Below are 17,376 nucleotides of genomic sequence, written 5' to 3' on the forward strand. Positions count from 1 at the left end.
ACAGAGGAAGAGAGAGTTCTGACCCTGCACAGGTATAAAAATATGATTCACCTTTGTCTGCTTATAAAGAGGTATAACTTGTGCTTCAATAGTTAAATGTATCCTGATAGCAAAGAAATTGGACAAGACTTCACAGTTCACTCCTAAGAAATGTGTACTTAGGCTGCCTGGACCATCTGGTTCATTCCTTTTCCTTCACTTCACTGCCAGTGTCAACTGGAAAGCTGGATCTCTCTCAGCTATACATCTTGAAAGACTCTTTCAGAATCAGGCAAGCACTGCTTAAAAAAAGAAAGCAAGCTTATTTTATTGACAAGAATGGTGTCTTGCTCTCAGACTGGCATTAAACAGTAGCTAAACCAAATATACACACAGACAGATTCTCAGAGACTGATTGAAGACAGTGAACATTCTCTACATAGTCAGGCATAATGTCTGGTCTGCATCCAGAATGACCATAATTAATGCTTAGTCGTTAGCACGTTGGCATCACACCTCCAAGGTTGGGGGGTTCCGATTCCTGCCGCTGCCGTGTGTGTACGGAGTTTGCATGTTCTCCCCGTGCTGCGGGGGTTTCCTCCGGGTACTCCGGTTTCCTCCCCCAGTCCAAAGACATGCACGGTAGGCTGATTGGCATGTCCAAAGTGTCTGTAGTGTATGAATGGGTGTGTGAATGTGTGATTGTGCTCGGCTGATGGATTGGCACCCTGTACAGGGTGTACACCACCTTGTGCCCAATGCTCCCAGGGATAGGCTCCAGGTTCCCAGCGACCCTGAAGGATAAGCGGTATAGAAAATGGATGGATGGATGGATGCTGAGAAATGGATTTGGGCATCTACTCATAGAATCGAAGCAACACTGCCATCTACAGCCGAAAACCTGAGAGCACAGGCCTCATGAAAATCAAAAGATCATTTGACACGGAGTTTAGTTGAAAGATTTTTTTTAATTATTAATTTATAATACAGGATTTTAGGCATACTGTATTTGTACATTTAATATTCTGAAGCTAATTTTATAGCAGACAATTTTTAATACACACTCGCTGAGGGATGACCACTCAAAGGAAGAGTGAAGACCACTGGACATTATTACCCATGACTGATCTGTTCTCCCATATCATTTGGGCCATCCCTCCACAAAAACCCGTCTCGCACTCACATCAGTCGTCTTTTAAATGTATAGCAATTAAAAGCTGAAATACACAGACACAAGATTACAAATAACTTTGTTTAGAATTCCATTATTAATATTAATATTAATTCTCCACCATTTGAAGTCAAAAGAAAAGCAGACAGCATACAAACATTAGGAAATAAAAACACCCATTTTTCCTCCTAACCCCATGCTGGGGCCCATTAAGGGATGCCACCCCCTGTTCACTTACAGTCTTTTCCGAAGCCCGTGGAGCTCGCCGGGGTGCTCAGGGAATCTACCATGCTTACAATGCAGCCTTTATGGCCAAGGCTTTCAGGCAGGAGCCCACTGACGATTCCCTTCTTTTTATTCTTTGCATCAGACGGACTGTCCCTCAGGACATCTTAGCAGACAAAGTGTATCTTATGTGGCTAAGGAGATGATGAGTTTCTCACAGTTCAAGCACATTTGGCAACCTTTTCACTTCCTTTTCAGGCAGACAGACCTTCAAGCACATAAGAGGTGAACAGTTTTCCAAGAAGTCAGGTACACACCCAGGGTAAGAAAACACTAGACTAGGGCATGCACAGGTGTCGACAAAGCCGTCACATCAGGAGAGAAAAAGCCTTATGATGGAGTTCAAACTCTTGCTTGGTCCAGCGTCAAAGGCATATGGGGTGGTCATGGCATGTCCTATCAGTCCACCAATGTAAGGGTAAATTCTTTCTTGTCCCATTTGTACAAAGCAAGAGATTTCCAAACATGTTATGATGTCAGCTGGAAAGTGGTGAAGTGATGTTCTGTCAACCACTGTTGGCTTCAGATAAGGGTCTGAGTAGAGTGCAATCAATGGTGATGATCAGATGTGCGAGTTTAAGTGCCAGCTAGCCCTTAAGAGCTGAGCCATGTCCAAATCCACATTTCTGGTCAGAAAATACTCTGTGTATGTGGAGAAAGGGACCTCGGTATTCTCTCTAGAGTACAAGAAATTCCCTAAACAGTTTATCACACTCTTATTTTACATTTTCCTTTTTAGTTATCTGGATATTTGGATTTTAATAGAGATCTATGTACAAAGGATCATGGTTTTACTAAGCAAAAAGTAATTTTGGCAAGAAAATAGGGCAAATGAAAGATTCGAGTACTTGGCACAGAAGGTTTCCAGCTACTATACAGGAATAAAGTGAATGACAAATTTATCTGACCCTCTGAGCCATTCTATAATCATTCAGAATGCATCATAGGTTGGTGAGCAGAAAAAGGGAGCAGGGATAGAGGAATAGAAGGCATGTTCAGGGATCAGGGAGTTCCAGGTAGATCAGGGAGATCTCTTCTGTTTTACAGCAGTAAGCAGCAGCTGCTTTCTGTAGTCTTCTCCCGGTTTCTTTGGCCTTTAAAGACAAAAGCAAACAAAATGAGCAGCAGGCAAAATCACTGCTCCAACAAAGTACCCAAAACCTACCAAAAAAATTGCATTATGTTCCCATAAGGGTTGCATGGTGACACTTCATATAACCCAAATTCTTTAGCTTAATCTTTAAAGATTTCCTGTTTGCTAATCTTATGCTAACTGCTGTGTGTAAATAATAAGATTAGCAGCGTTTGATAGTAAGCGAGTTAGCGTTATGCTAACCGCTGTGTCTAAACACTAAAATCAGGGTTCGTATAAGGTGCTTGAAGTGCTTGAATTTGGCTTTTTGAAATTTAAGTACTGGCGATTTTCTATCTAGGGGTGAGTGAAAAGTGCTTCAATTATACAGTCAATAAATACAAAAAAAGCTAAATAAGTAAATAAATAAAGTGTTTATTTTCAATAGAACACAAATACAATCCTTTCACTTAAAATATATGACTCCCCGCTACAGCCCCTCCCCCTCCTCCCACTATTCACTCACTCCTTCACAACGACTTTGTTTTTCCTCTCAAACAGCACCTAGTGACAAATCCAGCGACTGTTTGGGAAAACCTTAGCTACTTTCTGTAGAAGAGAGTGGCCAGTATTGTCCTGCGAGCGCGAGGTCCTGCTTCCCCACAACCCGAACTCTCTGCGCCTACTCTGGTCCGGGAGCGGCAGAGAGAGAGAGGAGCAGCACATTCACTCATTTCTAAGTGTCTCCAAGTAATTATTTTATATGTAAATATAGTAGAAATCACAGCACAGCCGTTGTGTTTAACTTGTGTATGATGATTTTGTCAGACGATGTTGTGGTTATAAAATTGGAAATGCCTTGGAAGTGACTGCTGGTTAACATGTCTCTTAATGGGCCGCGTTTCAGTCACTATTTCATACTCGTTCTGTTGTCTGACAACAAACAGAAAAATATATTGGTTGTTTTATTTATTTTGATTATTATTATTATTATTATTATTATTTTATTTATTGGTTTTTGGAATTTAAAAAGAAGAAATAAAGAATATATTTGAATGGCATATCTTGTATACTGCTTGAAAGGAAAGAAAAACAAGAAAAAGAAGTAAAAGTGCATTTTAAATGCTTTAAACGTCCTGGAATTTCATTATGAAGCATCTGTATGAACCCTGAAGTTAGCTGTGTTTGCTAGTAAGCAAGATAACGTTCCCAATTTTATTATATTTTTGGAGTTAATTTCCAAACTCACACTCTGAGGACAATTTCCATTTGCATGCTTTTATTACTCTAGGGAACTATAGATTAAATACGTGGCACACTGATTTAGTTGCTTGTCAATTGTATGATTGCTCTTGAGTTTTTCCCAATAGCCAGTTATTCATTCTCACTTATAATGTATTCAGAGGTAAATTTGGTTTGTCTGTTTTCATTTAAAGTTGCAGCCAAAATGATTCAACCCCCATTGCAAATCAGGTTTATTGTCAAAATTTACAGACTTACAGCTGTTTGCAATGAACAAATCAAACAAAAGCAATTGAAATAGTTCAACACAATGAATGCTTCAAGTGGTTTCCCCAAATTCAACTGAAGACGCAAATTATAATGATTTCTCCAGTTTCAAAATCATTCAACCCCCTGAATAGAATTCCTCACAACAGCACAAATATGCAAAACAGGTGTTGTCTCAAGCACACCTGATGCAACTAATCAAAGGCTTAATTAGTTGCAGCAGGTGTGCTTGAGCTGGAACACATGAAATACCTGAACTGACTAGGGGTAGAAAATGAATGAAATACCTGGACGGGACAGAAAAAGGAAGCGATCAATGGCTGCAACCAGATTTCTGAGAAGGCAGGTTGTGAAAAACCCTCAAATGACTGCAAAAGACCTGCAGCAAGACTTGGTGGCAACAGGCACTGAGGTTTCCGTAAGCACAGTAAGACGCGTACTAAACGCGGAAGGTTCCCATGCCAGAATTCCAAGACGTACACTACCACCGACCCAAAAGCACAAGAAAAGTTGACTCTTAATCATATAAATAAGCCAGAGAAGTTTTGGTATTCTGTTCTGTGGAGCGATGAAACAAAACTGGAACTTTCCAACACGATGGATCAGCGGTATGTCTGAGGAAGAAGAATGAACACTCTGTCCACAGTCAAGCATGGTGGTGGCTCGGTGATGCTCTGGGGCTGCTTTGCATCCTCTGGCACTGGAAACCTGCAGCGTGTGGAGGGTAAGATAGATTCATTGAAGTATCAGGAAATCCTAGGAGAAAACGTCATGCCGTCTGTGAGGAAGGTGAAGTTTGGCACCATTGGACTTTGATCCCAGAACAATGATCCCAAGCATACCTCAAATTCCACCAAGGCTTGGTTGCAGAAGTAGTCCTGGAAGATTCTACAGGGCCATCACAGTCACCTGACTTGAACCCCATAGAAAATCTCTGGTGGGATTTGAAGACGGCGGTTGCAGCACGCAAACCCAAGAATATTACTGAACTGAAGGCCATTGCTCATGAGGAATAGGTTAAGATTCCTCAGGAACACTGCCAGAAGCTATGCATCTCGTTTGCAGCAGGTCATAACAGCAAAAGGTGCTCTACTAAGTACTAAAGATGTTTGCCATGAAGGAGTTGAATAATTTTGAAACTGGAGAAATCATTATAAGTTGCATTTTCAGTTGAATTTGGGGAAACCACTTGAAGCATTTCTTGTGTTGAACTATTTCAATTGCTTTTGTTCATTGATTGAATGATTTGTTCATTGCAAACAGCTGAAAGTCTGTAAATTTTGACAATAAACCTGATTTGCAATGGGGGTTAAATAATTTTGATTGCAACTGTATATCCATGTATTTCTGTAAATTTGGCTCATTATGTAGATTTGAATTATGAATTAACAATATTGCATGGTATCGTGTTACTACGTGGTATCGTGATACTTCAACTGGTATAGTATCCTAAGATATTGTGGTACTGTGACAACCCTAGTTCCCATGTAACTTTCAGAACAGCTTAGTAAGGTACAAAAAAGCTCAACAGTAAATATACTTGACAGGAACACATTCATTCAGAAACCACAGTCAACGTTAAAGACGGGTGTGTTCATTTTTCTTTTCTTAGGCTTTACGTTTACCTCAAAGGCAAACAGTTTAGGGTTTATGATGTGTCTTACCATTAAGTCAGAAAGCAAGAAGTTGCTATCAAGTGGAAGCTAGGCTCCCTATGCAAATATCAACCCTTACATAACACATAACTTTAATAGCTCAACCATTAAGTGGTTGTTAAAACACTCGGGAACATAACTTGGCTCTTTCTCTATCTAGAAACTGTGTTGTTTTATCAGATAGTAACTCCGTACCCACCTATCTGGAGCTTTTGAAGCTGTTTAACACAGCTTATAAAACTGCTCTGTGTATAGAACCATAAGTATTTACATTGATTTTACAAAAATCACCCTTCTCATGGGTGTCTAACATACCCAGTACGAAAAAATAAAATAAAAAAATTGATGGTTTTTGGCTGCTGAACCACAATCACAATACAAACACAACAGTCAATGTTATCATTGACTTATTCTTGCACCGAGAACAAGGTCAATGAACATAAAAAGCCATTACACCAGAACTGCTGTGTGTATAGTCTCTGACTTAATACAAAGTCATTATTTTCAGTGCCTGGATAAGAAAATGTTTTGCGTGACAATTGCTCAAAAATCTCATGAAAGATTTCCAGTCATCCATCAAATATTTTCTGCCATTTCACAAACCTTAATCACCTCAGCTTCAAGATCAAAAGAAACCCCTGATTTAATTTAGATCAGAGTTTAAAGTAAGGGACTAAAACAGTTTAATCTTAGTTTAACTTTAAACAAAAGCAGGGCGTTATAGCCAATGGTTCCGATCTAATACTGGTTAAAGTTTAATCTTAGTTGGTGTAACCAAGTTATGTGATTTCAATGGTTTATCATATACAACCTGTAATAGTCACACTAAGCTCTTTAGCTCTCCACACATAGCTACTGTGCTCCATATTATTCCTCTGAAAGACCCACCCCTGATAATACCACAGTACAGGCTGTTAGCTCAGGAGGTTATTTCACAAGTTATAGTAACACACCCTTTCACTGTTTCCACACCAGCAAACTGCTACAGCTTTATATAAAAGAAACATGATACTTTAGAAAAACAATACATCAACAATACATTAAAAACCCCCAATAAATCCAATTAAACAGGGACAAGTTTCTTATTTTTTACCAGATATAACAGACAAAAATGCACTCAAGTTTGTCAACTGAGCTTGATGGAACATAAGTTTTGGGAAGACGGTCCTCTCAAACAGATACATTAGTCTAGATCATTGAAAGTTGCACATAATCTCTACCCAACTGTCTGTAATAAAAAATAGATAGCAGTTGTATATTTTTTGTACAAAGTGTATAAAATGTTTTGCTAAAGCATTTAATAAGAACTGGGAGCCATAAGCCACTTATAGCAATTGCAGGGGTAACAAGTATTCTAACCGTGGCTGTTTTATACAGTTTCACTTGGCATGGTAATAGCAGAAAAAAATTATTTTACTCATGTGGAAAAGAAGAATCTGTGCCAGTGTATGAAATGTGCGCAAGATAAATAATTAATATTGTATCGAGAGAACCATTATTCTAATAACGCAAGAGCAAATATTTGACAAAGTTTGGAAATGTACTGGGCAGTCTCTGGGCAAGGATGAATAATTATAGTGCGTCACTGCCTTTTTTTTATATATATATATATATAGTTTTTAGAACACTTTTTTAAGCAACCAGAACTATAATGTTCAAGTGATGTATTGTATTTCATAAACAAATTTGTATGTGTGGTGTATTCTTCAATTTATTCTGTACTAGTATAGGTCACATTTCAGATATGGTAACAAATCAGCTTTGTCCTGCTCCTCCCCAGAAAAACCACCAAATGGGGTTTGAAGTATAAATGAATATGTTGTTGAAGATTAATAGCCACAGAGTCTGAGACTAAGAAAGGACCCACACATTCAGACATGCTTTGGATGTGTGTAAAGGGACTGCCAAAGGGACAATTGAGCTCTTACCATGGGAGTTGGGCTCTGGCAGTGTCTCTCTGGCAACCAAGTGCATAACAGTTGTTCGTCCAGGAGGCAACTTCAGGGCTATTCAAGAAACAATACAGTAAGTGAATACTGGTTATTTACAATTTATGAATGTCTGATTCTCAGCAAATAACCAACATTTTAAAGCTCTTTTTGAACACCAATATAATCTTAAAGTAAACAATAGAATAAGCTTAAAAATTATTATTATTATTTTTTAAAACAGTCCAAGACAAAAGAAAGTAAAAGACTGCCAGTCAGGTCATCAGACTGTGCTTGACAGGCATAATGTGCCTCTTACCTCCTAGTGTGACGTTGCCATGCAGGAACCGGCCCTGGAAAATGAGTCTTAGGATACTGGGGCTGCTCACCTGCTCCTCTTCCCATCCTCAAAACAAAACAGAGACAAAATCATCACACCGTTCGACACATACTGTGGGAAGAAGCATATCTGAAAGCATACAAAGTAAATGTTACTCAAAGCTAGTTAATCAAGACATAAGTTTAACCCAAATACTGTCTTCAGTAGCCAGCAACTGTCTTTAGTCAGGCAGACTTAAATAAACTGAAACAATTACGTGAACCAATCATAATTATCCCATCTAGTTTAGCTTTCAAAACTTACCTGCAGGCCAGTTTTCAAAGACATGACGAGCAATGTCTGTGGCCGAATCATTAGGGGAGAAGGTGAAGTCCTGTGTCTTACCACTCACGAGGATCAGACGCAGGTTCACCTGAAAGCAGCAAAAGAACCAGTAATAACCACCTGTTTAAAAGTGAACTGAAACCTTTATCACGTTCAACAAAACAACCATTAAGTTACACATGACTTGTCCCTTCATCCTCATGCTGAAATGACATGAAACCTAAAAACACAACCACTGAAAGAGATACTGTTTCCAATGTGCTGCCTCGACTGCTTGTCTCTCAAATCAGTCGTTTCCTATAACACTTCCTGTTAAATGGACTAGAGTGACCAGACAGACAGGGTGGGGCAAAAAGATGCATTCCTGCACTCTCTCGTGCCGTGAAACCAAGAACAACTAGCCCTTTGCTTCCCTCTCGCTCTCTGGTCTAACGCCCTAATGTAGTAACCCTAGGTGTTCCAGACATCCCAATACAGAGTTATTAAATTTTCATAAACTCTGTCACAGGAGGTGAAAGCAATACACTTGATTTGTAGCAAATGCATTGTACACACCAATACATGGGAAGACATACAGTAAGTCAATAAACAAACAACAACAAAAAAAGAAGCCTGCCACTACAAGCTGTTATAAACATAACCAGCCAGACCTCAAATTGCAGACTCAAAACATAAAAGTAACAAAGGTAATGTTTAAGTGAGTGCCATAAAATGCTATGCATCACGTGTTTAAAGACTCGAGAACAGCCGAGTCATAATTATATAACAGATCGGATAGTCCTGCATTGGTGCGAACTCTCCATACATCATGAACCAAAAGGCCTGGTAGCAAATCCAGCCATCATGTGGACTCCAAAATGTCAGTCTATAACAGAGTGAAACCTATATTAACCAAATATTAACCAAAAATGCTTAACTGGCAGAACTAAAATCTTAAATCCAGCTTATTATCTGGGGTGGAAATATTTGCTAGTAAGTTAAAAATAAATCAATCAATCAATCAATCAATCAATCAATAAATGATCCAATGTGCTTTACCACTTCAATGTTTTGGTTGCCCAGAAATCGTAAATTAGCTAAAACCTAGTAGTTTCGTTTGCTGGTCATATGCATTACTCCAGCCTTAGGACTGGAATTCTCATGGAGGGGATGATTATATAACTATAGGCCTTATACTCACCTGATAATGTCTCTTATGTAGCATGTCGTGTCTATGCCCTTGATAATTATTGAATTATTGCACATTGCATTTGTATTAAAGTTTTGAGCTGCACTGTTCTGTATTTTGCTTAGGTTTGTCATAGTTTATACATCACTGCAGGTTTCCAATTCAACAAAGATTGTCCATCGCTCATGCAAGCCACTTAATCCATCTAGTGAAATTAATTCCCATCAAGGAACAGACCACACCTCAGTTGTTTGCAGTTTAGCAGCTAGCAAGATTCAAGAGCGAGTAGGGCGTCAAGGTACATCACGATAAATGTAATGCAAAAATGTACATTTATTTTAAACAGTTAAATCAAATGGAAAATTGTTTCTTGAAACTCAATAGGGAGCGAGATTTTCTTTATCAGTCAGGAGGAAAATGCTGGTGACTGCTTTTAATCAGCAAGATTCTGAACCCACTAGGCCAACCAGAAACAACAAATTTTAAAAAAATTCATAGTCAGGACATATAATATCTGCCTGGGGCACTGAGGCCAGTGACTGTGCACCTCTTATTACAGGCAAATGTTTTACTCCTCATTACTCTCCTATAACTAGCAACGCTGAAAAAGTCAGTGTTTCCTGTATTCTATTAAAGTACATTTCAAAGAAGAAAAAGTTGCCATTTAAGCTGCATCATGGAAATTAGCGTACCAAATGCAGGTGACCTGATTTGATTTTGAACATCCTGCTCTAAAAGGGAAGCACGGATGGCAGCTCAGTTGCACTGTGGATTGAGGTTAGGTACCACCAGACCTTATTACTGCTCCCAAAATAAAATGAGACAAGGAACAGTGTCTGAGCTCACTTTGAGACTAAAAGAATCCAAAAAGAGGTTTCTTGTTCAGCTCTTTTTATCTCCCCCCCCGCCAGCTTAAAAAGGTACATTCTGCCATTTCTGGTTTTGAATGACTCCTCGGTTATATTACATCACCTTCATGCTGTATACAGGGTTTGGCTGGGAATAAATGCACTCGTTCAGAATCAGGTGGAAGATGAAGGATGGAAAAAGCAAGTCAGTTGGTCTTGGCACAGCTTTGGGTTTTAGTCCCCTTGCTGCCACTAGGCCCCTGAGACATAGGGCCAAGGAACAAAAATCAAAGAATGACCATAAAGCATAAAACTGCAACTCATCATCTGAGTCCATGCATTCAGAACGATTTCTCTCTCTCAAATACATATTATATTATATTATATTATATATATATATATATATATATATATATATATATATATATATATATATATATATATATATATATATTTATTAGAGAGAGAGAGAGAGAGAGAGAGAGAAATAAAGGTTAGTCTCTGAAAGCAGAAGTGAGAAAAACAAGAATTTCCTGTTAAGGTCCTCAAACTTTTTGGTGTCTCAGTCACAGAATCACAAGAACCAGTATAGACAGGACTACATGATAATGAGCAAAACAATATCAGTGACGATTACTTCTGCATTTAGTATTAAAATAATGATTATTTATAAAGTCCCTTTAAACCTGTAGGAGCAAAAGTAAGTTGTACTATACTGTATCAGTATTTAGCCCAAATTCCTACAAATGTGTAAATCTTTCACAAATATAAGACTGCTCTTCAGTCACAGTGGCCCTTATTTATCAAGGTAGTGTAGAAACGAGAAAGACATATGAACAAATCTGTGTCGAACTCGTTAAACTTGCAGTTTGAGCTCAAAAACGAGCGGTGACAAATCAGCTTCAGCTGTGCATAGCTCAGCTCTATAAACAGGTCATGTGCAATCGGCACACCTCAATTTATCCTCAAAGGCATCGACACAATACACACAGGTGTTATGACTGTGTGCCATTACGAATTGGAAAATATGACAGCTAAAGATATGACCACTATAAAATTGATGAATGCAATGGAATGGATGGATTGGTCAATGGAATTTCCATAAGCAACTCAGAATAAGGACCAATGTGTGGCTAAGCTCATCTACAGAATTATTCTCCCATTTTCTGAAATAAATAGACAGGAATATAGAAAATAAATAAATAAATAAATAAATAAATAAATAAAATGGTGGTCCATGATTCTGCTCCGAGGTCCTTGCTTCACTCCTGAGCTCAGGTTACTGTCTGTGTGAAGTTTCTATACATATTCTCCTTGGATCTATGCGAGTTCCTCCACCTCCCAAAACCAATAAATTGCCCCTAGGTGCGAAGGAGTACATGAATGTGTGTTTACATGGCAGCCTGTGATGGACTCACATTACATCCAGGATGTATTGCTGGCTAATGCTCATTCCTGGGATAGAGTCTCAATGAGATGGCAATTTTTAAAGGGTTTAAACTTTTGATAAAGAGTAAGATGGATAAAGAGTAATGGAAAGAATAGCTAATTTTATTTCTATATTTATAATAAATTATTATGTAATCGCAACTTATGCACTGTTTGAAGAAAGAAAAGTCAAATTACATCAAAAGTTTTTCAGAATTTCATTAACAGAAGCATAATCAAACATCACTCTACCTTGACTAGGATAACTCAGTCACTGAAGATGAATAAATGAATATCAAATGTCGAATCCATCTGTTAAACTATTGTTTTGGTTCTCTTTTTCTGTAAACAGGCAAACAACAGCCATGCATTGTGGGTGCGGGTACTGCAGTCTTTTTTTTTTTTAACCTAATCACTTATGCCATCTTCAAGATGTCCACATGATTGTAGCTGATGGAGAGACAGATAAATCTGCATTTTCCTTTGCAGACTTTCAGGAACTTTCAAGACAAGGAGACCAGGTTTTGGGTTAAAGTATCCTGGTACTTAGCAGATTTAATGATGCCATCAATATTCACAAGAGCCCCTAGACCACTGGCCACAATATAGTACAGAAGCACCAATGATCCTTTACTGTATATTACACTGATTTTACTCCTATGCACACCAGTGTTGTTCATCGTGTTTTCGGTCTCACCTGACCACATGATACAGCTCCAATTCCAAATGTTAGTGGTGGTCCGTGCTGTATTTTTCAGAAAAGGCCTATAAAAGGTGACATATGGGAACCCCAGAAATCAACTGAATAGCAATACTGAATCTCTGTCTCTCTTATCATCCACTTCACTCTGTGTGTGTGCGCGTGCGTGCGTGTCTGTTCAATTCCTGCCAAATTACAAGAAACTTACATTTTGTTTTTATTGTGTACCTAATGATATTAACTGTTCACGTAAATCATGTGCAATTCGTACAATTCTGCCCTTTCTTTTGAACAGTGGCAACCGTTCAAGCCTAAGAAAAGTGGCTTGGTTTGCATTCTCAACACGTTCAAGAACCAGAGAGAAGAAAATCATTAAGAGTGTTATGTGGCTGGTTAGACACACATAAAATATATCAATAGGAGCTTGTGGTTTAACGCACCAGAGTAGTACAAACTGATGCCTAATGTCAGCTAATTATCTCACGATGATCGTTGTGTAATTAAATGAAGGTTGCCAAAAATTGTGATTACTTAAAGCTTAGCCTACTGTAACAGAACTTTAGTTCGTTACTCAGACAGTGACTGCTCCAAGATGATAACAACCATGGCAAGAAGACAATAATCTTCTAACATCCTGAAGTCATATGGCTGTGTCATGTTCAGCATTTCCTTTTTACGTGATGTTATTCAGTACAGTCAAGCATATCAGATCTGTCATTGAGTGCTGCTGAATTGTAGGACGGCCCTTCCCCATTCTGTCACACATGGAACAATTTGACTTTTGCCGATGGGCATCAAAAAAAAGAGAACAATGGAGCACACAATGACATCACGGCATCAGTCTGTTTACAAACACTTAGCTCCTCACAAAGCTGGTGGAAAGCTTGGCCAACCCCCAGCCCTAATGGATTCAGGAATTAAGAAGCAAATCTATGGTGGATAATGGGTAGTTGTGATATTTTCAACAACAGCACCACCACCACCACATCCACCACGTGTACCCTTTGCTCTAAGACTCTAAAGAAACAGCATATTATATCTGATGCATTACTCTTAGCAATACTCACGTCACCATATGAACCAGCACATCTTATGGAACGCTACAAGCTCACATGCACAACATGGAGGAACACTTGCACTGTATAAAATGTGCATCAGGGAACAACACAGAGTGCTTCCGAGCTGCACTGAACAACAAAATACAATATTTAAAAAATAGGGCATGAGATCGCTTCAAGGTCGAGCATTACACCAAACATATATGGATTCCTTAACGTGATCTGTTTTGAAAGATTTCTCCAATCCTATTGGCACAGCACCTACACTGGGATCAAAAATCTGCCTGATATTTTAGTCAATTATTCATCCTCATAAAAAAACTAACTAACTAAATAAATAAATAATAAAAAAGCTTTGATACCAAATACTACAGGATGTATGCCTAATGCATGTTGTCACACTAATGACAGGAATCTGAGTGCCTTTCATAACTGCTGATGGCAATCTCTGTGAAAATATGAAGAGTAGGAACTACAGCATCTTCCCACCGTACAAGAAGGAGTGTGATCACTATTTTTAAAAATGTAATAAAATTTTTTTTTTTTAAAAAAAGAAGAGCAAGGTGCCAGGAATTGAGTACATGCAAAAGGTATTCACAAACGCAGAGCAGTGACACAAGTGTGCAGGGAAATTCCCACACATGAGGGAGCACTGAGACTAACATTTTTCCTTCCTCCTCGATCACTAGGCGAGCATTTGTGACACCTTGTGCTCATATTTCATATAAACAAAAACAAAGCTAAACAACAAACATGTTCCATGACAATCCAGAGTGCTTAAAACTAATAAGTATGTTAATCTTCTCTGTATCAGTATTGATACTGACAACTACCAAAGAACGTACACGGTCTGGAGGGGGAAAAAAAGCTTAAGATTGTCACATAGTTATAGTTAATATATAGTTAGTAGTGTTCAGGAAACTTGTATGAAAACCCATTGTAAATGAATTGTTGACATGATTCATAGTTTTTACACATGTATTACTTTAACATTATAAAGTTTTAGGCCCTTAGACTTCAAGTGGAAAATTTGTAGGAGACATCTCCATCTTGTAATATTAAACCCCGAGAGGGTTGAAATGTTCTGGCCTACAGATAATAAAAATACTAGAAATAATATATAAATCATTTCTTTTCTAATTCAATAGTTATTAAATCAGGTAAGTCATTTAACCTGAATACGTACAAAAAAAAACCTACCCTATCTCGAAAAAGATTTCTCAATGCGACCCCGCAACGATTAAAACATCTTCAAGGAACATTCAAAAATGCTCAAACACAATTTATTTGGAAATTAGATACGTTTTGATCAAGTGTGTAGATCATATGTTCGTACACGTCAGAGGCAGTTTGATGTCTCCTTCATACCAGGCCGTGTCTCTAATTGCACAGCAGAACATGAGGTAAAGGAGAAGAGGACAGCGGGAAACAGAATACTCACTGTGTCCTGCGAGTCTCTCGGCGAGCTCATGGCTGTTGTTCAGGAGGAAGGCACACAGGAAATGGTGTGGTGGAGGTTGCAAACCCTGGCACAAAGAGCCTGTATGTGCTTTTCTCTCAAGCCTTTCTCTGCTTCACACTGCCTGGCACCAAGACAAACATTCACACCATTCCCAAACTGGGTTATAATTCTGTTTATAACACACTTCATAAAGTAAGGTGGTAATTATCCAAGTCATAACGTCAATGTGTCGCAACACACTCAAAATATGAAACCAATATATACATTACTACCACATGAACACACACACACCGAGATTATATATATATATATATATATATATATATATATATATATATATATATATAAATAAATATAAAAATTTTTTATTGGGAAATTTATTCTCATTTTTTATTTATATATATATATATATATATATATATATATATATATATATATATATATATATGGTTAGGGATAATAAATAAGCATCAAATCAACATCAAAATGCTGTCAAAATGGAGTCTGAAATCGCATATATATAATATTTATTATTTATATTGAGACGTATATTTTACTCTATATATATACACACACACACACACACTTCTATATTAAATCAACTCTTGATTTCTGCCGTGAATCACGTAACCTAAATCAAAATAATTTAAAAACAGCAAATTATTCAATAAAATGACAAGCTCTAATCTGGTGCGAACAGCATCAACAGCTGATTAGCTCTCCGGCTAAATTGCTAAATGCTAAAGAAACCATGAATCTTGCGCCTGTTTCAAACACCGTAAGCTATATTAACAGCACATATTAACATCGCGGTAAAATGCCACATACCTTTAGACGAGGCTCTATGTCGGGTGAAAGTGTCCTACTGCAGCTGCATTATCTGACCGCGAGAAAAGTTAGCTAGCTAGCCGATACTGGCGCTAGCAAACCAGCTACGGTGCAAACAGACGGCCTAACTGCGCGAACAAACGGAGCTAGCTCCACAAGGTCAAACAGAATCAGTACACAGTAAAGAAAAAGAATTACATTAGTGTTTAGTTTGTTGACGAAGCATTGGGAAGTCAACCAGTCCAACTCAGTACACCGTTTTGTTTGGAAACGCGATGGCTCCTGCTAGCTGGCCTTCACTAGCACTAGCAGCAGCAGGAAGCTACAGTTAGCTCCTCTCAGGGAACTGAAACAATTTCTGACTGCGGCAGAAAATAAGAGGAACCGAGACCGATCACAGAGCACGAACAGCCCCAAAAACACGAGTTTTTCAATTCGACGGCTCTAAAACAATCCAACAAAAGCGCCCAATTCACAGTCACTTCCTAATCAATTAACTAATCGGTATAGCCATACTGTATTTCGGATATTTTCGGTTAAAAAAAATACCATCGGTGTCAGGTTCAGATTAATGGCTGAACATTTAAAGACACCGGAAAGCAGCTGGAACGATACAGTACACAGGGAACGTCACCGCTCAGCCTAACAGACCGGGAGTTGTAGTTTATCAAACATTACTCCATTTTGATTTCTGTTCAGTCTCTTAAGTTCTGTTATGTGGAGTAGGCTGTCTCCTCTGCAATCATGAACACTTGGAATGAGTCTCAAAATAAGAGTAGAAGTTTTGCATCTGTATCTAGGTTAAAGATAGATGTATTTGGATTAATTTAGATGTAATTGGTCAGTTTACTGTATTCAGTTTGTTTTTCTTGTGTGATCTATGAGTCTAATGTAAATAAGTAAATGAAAATGAAGTTGTTAATCTAAAATGGACTTGCCTGTGATGCTAAAGCACTGTTGTTATATATAAACCTCACAAGTATGTCACATAGCTAGGGAAACGATAACATATGAAAGAATATTGGGAACTAATTGATGATATGATACAATAGATTTACATATGCATTACTTTTACATTATAATGTTTACCTACTAGGGCGCATGGTGTACCCCTTGTGCCCGATGCTCCCTGGGAAAGGCTCCAGGTTCCCCGTGACCCTGAAAGGATAAGCAGTATAAAAAATGGATGGATGCTTACATGCTTTAGGCATGAGGCACTTAGACCTCTTAAAGTACAATATTTGTATAGGCCATCTTGTATTATTTTTTCAATTTGAAACAAAATAGTCTAGCCTATAGATATTAAATCTTAAGAATAATATATTCAGAACATTTCTCCATATATTATTAACTTGAGGACAGGAAACATAGAAACCAGTAATCTTGCAAATCCAGCTCCTGATGTTTTACCCTGCCTTGGTCAAAACATGTAATATTGTTGGATCACAGTTGGAGAATGTTAGCAATACGATTTTTTGTTGTTGTTGAAAATAGGTATACAGAAAGATTTTGGCAGGTGCTGTAAGTCCAACAGAATTTTCTAAAGCATCCAGCATGTACAGCAGAATCCAGTCATCATACAAATGCAACCACTTCTGTTTTTCCCATTAGAGACAGGAGT

General features: G+C 38.1%; 1 protein-coding gene across 3 annotated transcripts; it reads right to left on the bottom strand.

The window, feature by feature from the left end:
- Positions 1-927: 927 nt before the first annotated feature.
- Positions 928-16,365, bottom strand: ubl3b (ubiquitin-like 3b). 3 transcript variants are annotated; one of them, XM_053630784.1, is made up of 6 exons: positions 15,954-16,365; positions 14,907-15,044; positions 8,243-8,351; positions 7,919-8,005; positions 7,600-7,677; positions 928-2,529 (listed from the first exon to the last, which is right to left on the bottom strand). In XM_053630784.1, exons 2-6 carry the CDS (start codon positions 14,934-14,936, stop codon positions 2,477-2,479), a joined length of 357 nt encoding a protein of 118 aa, XP_053486759.1. In that variant the 5' UTR covers positions 14,937-15,044; positions 15,954-16,365; the 3' UTR covers positions 928-2,476. The 3 variants fall into 3 exon arrangements, with proteins under 3 accessions (XP_053486759.1, XP_053486758.1, XP_053486756.1); XM_053630783.1 differs by having other exon boundaries at positions 15,756-16,365; XM_053630781.1 differs by having other exon boundaries at positions 14,907-15,048; positions 15,756-16,364.
- Positions 16,366-17,376: the final 1,011 nt, after the last annotated feature.

This window comes from Ictalurus furcatus, chromosome 8, assembly GCF_023375685.1.
Source record: "Ictalurus furcatus strain D&B chromosome 8, Billie_1.0, whole genome shotgun sequence".
Taxonomy (NCBI): Eukaryota; Metazoa; Chordata; class Actinopteri; order Siluriformes; family Ictaluridae; genus Ictalurus; species Ictalurus furcatus.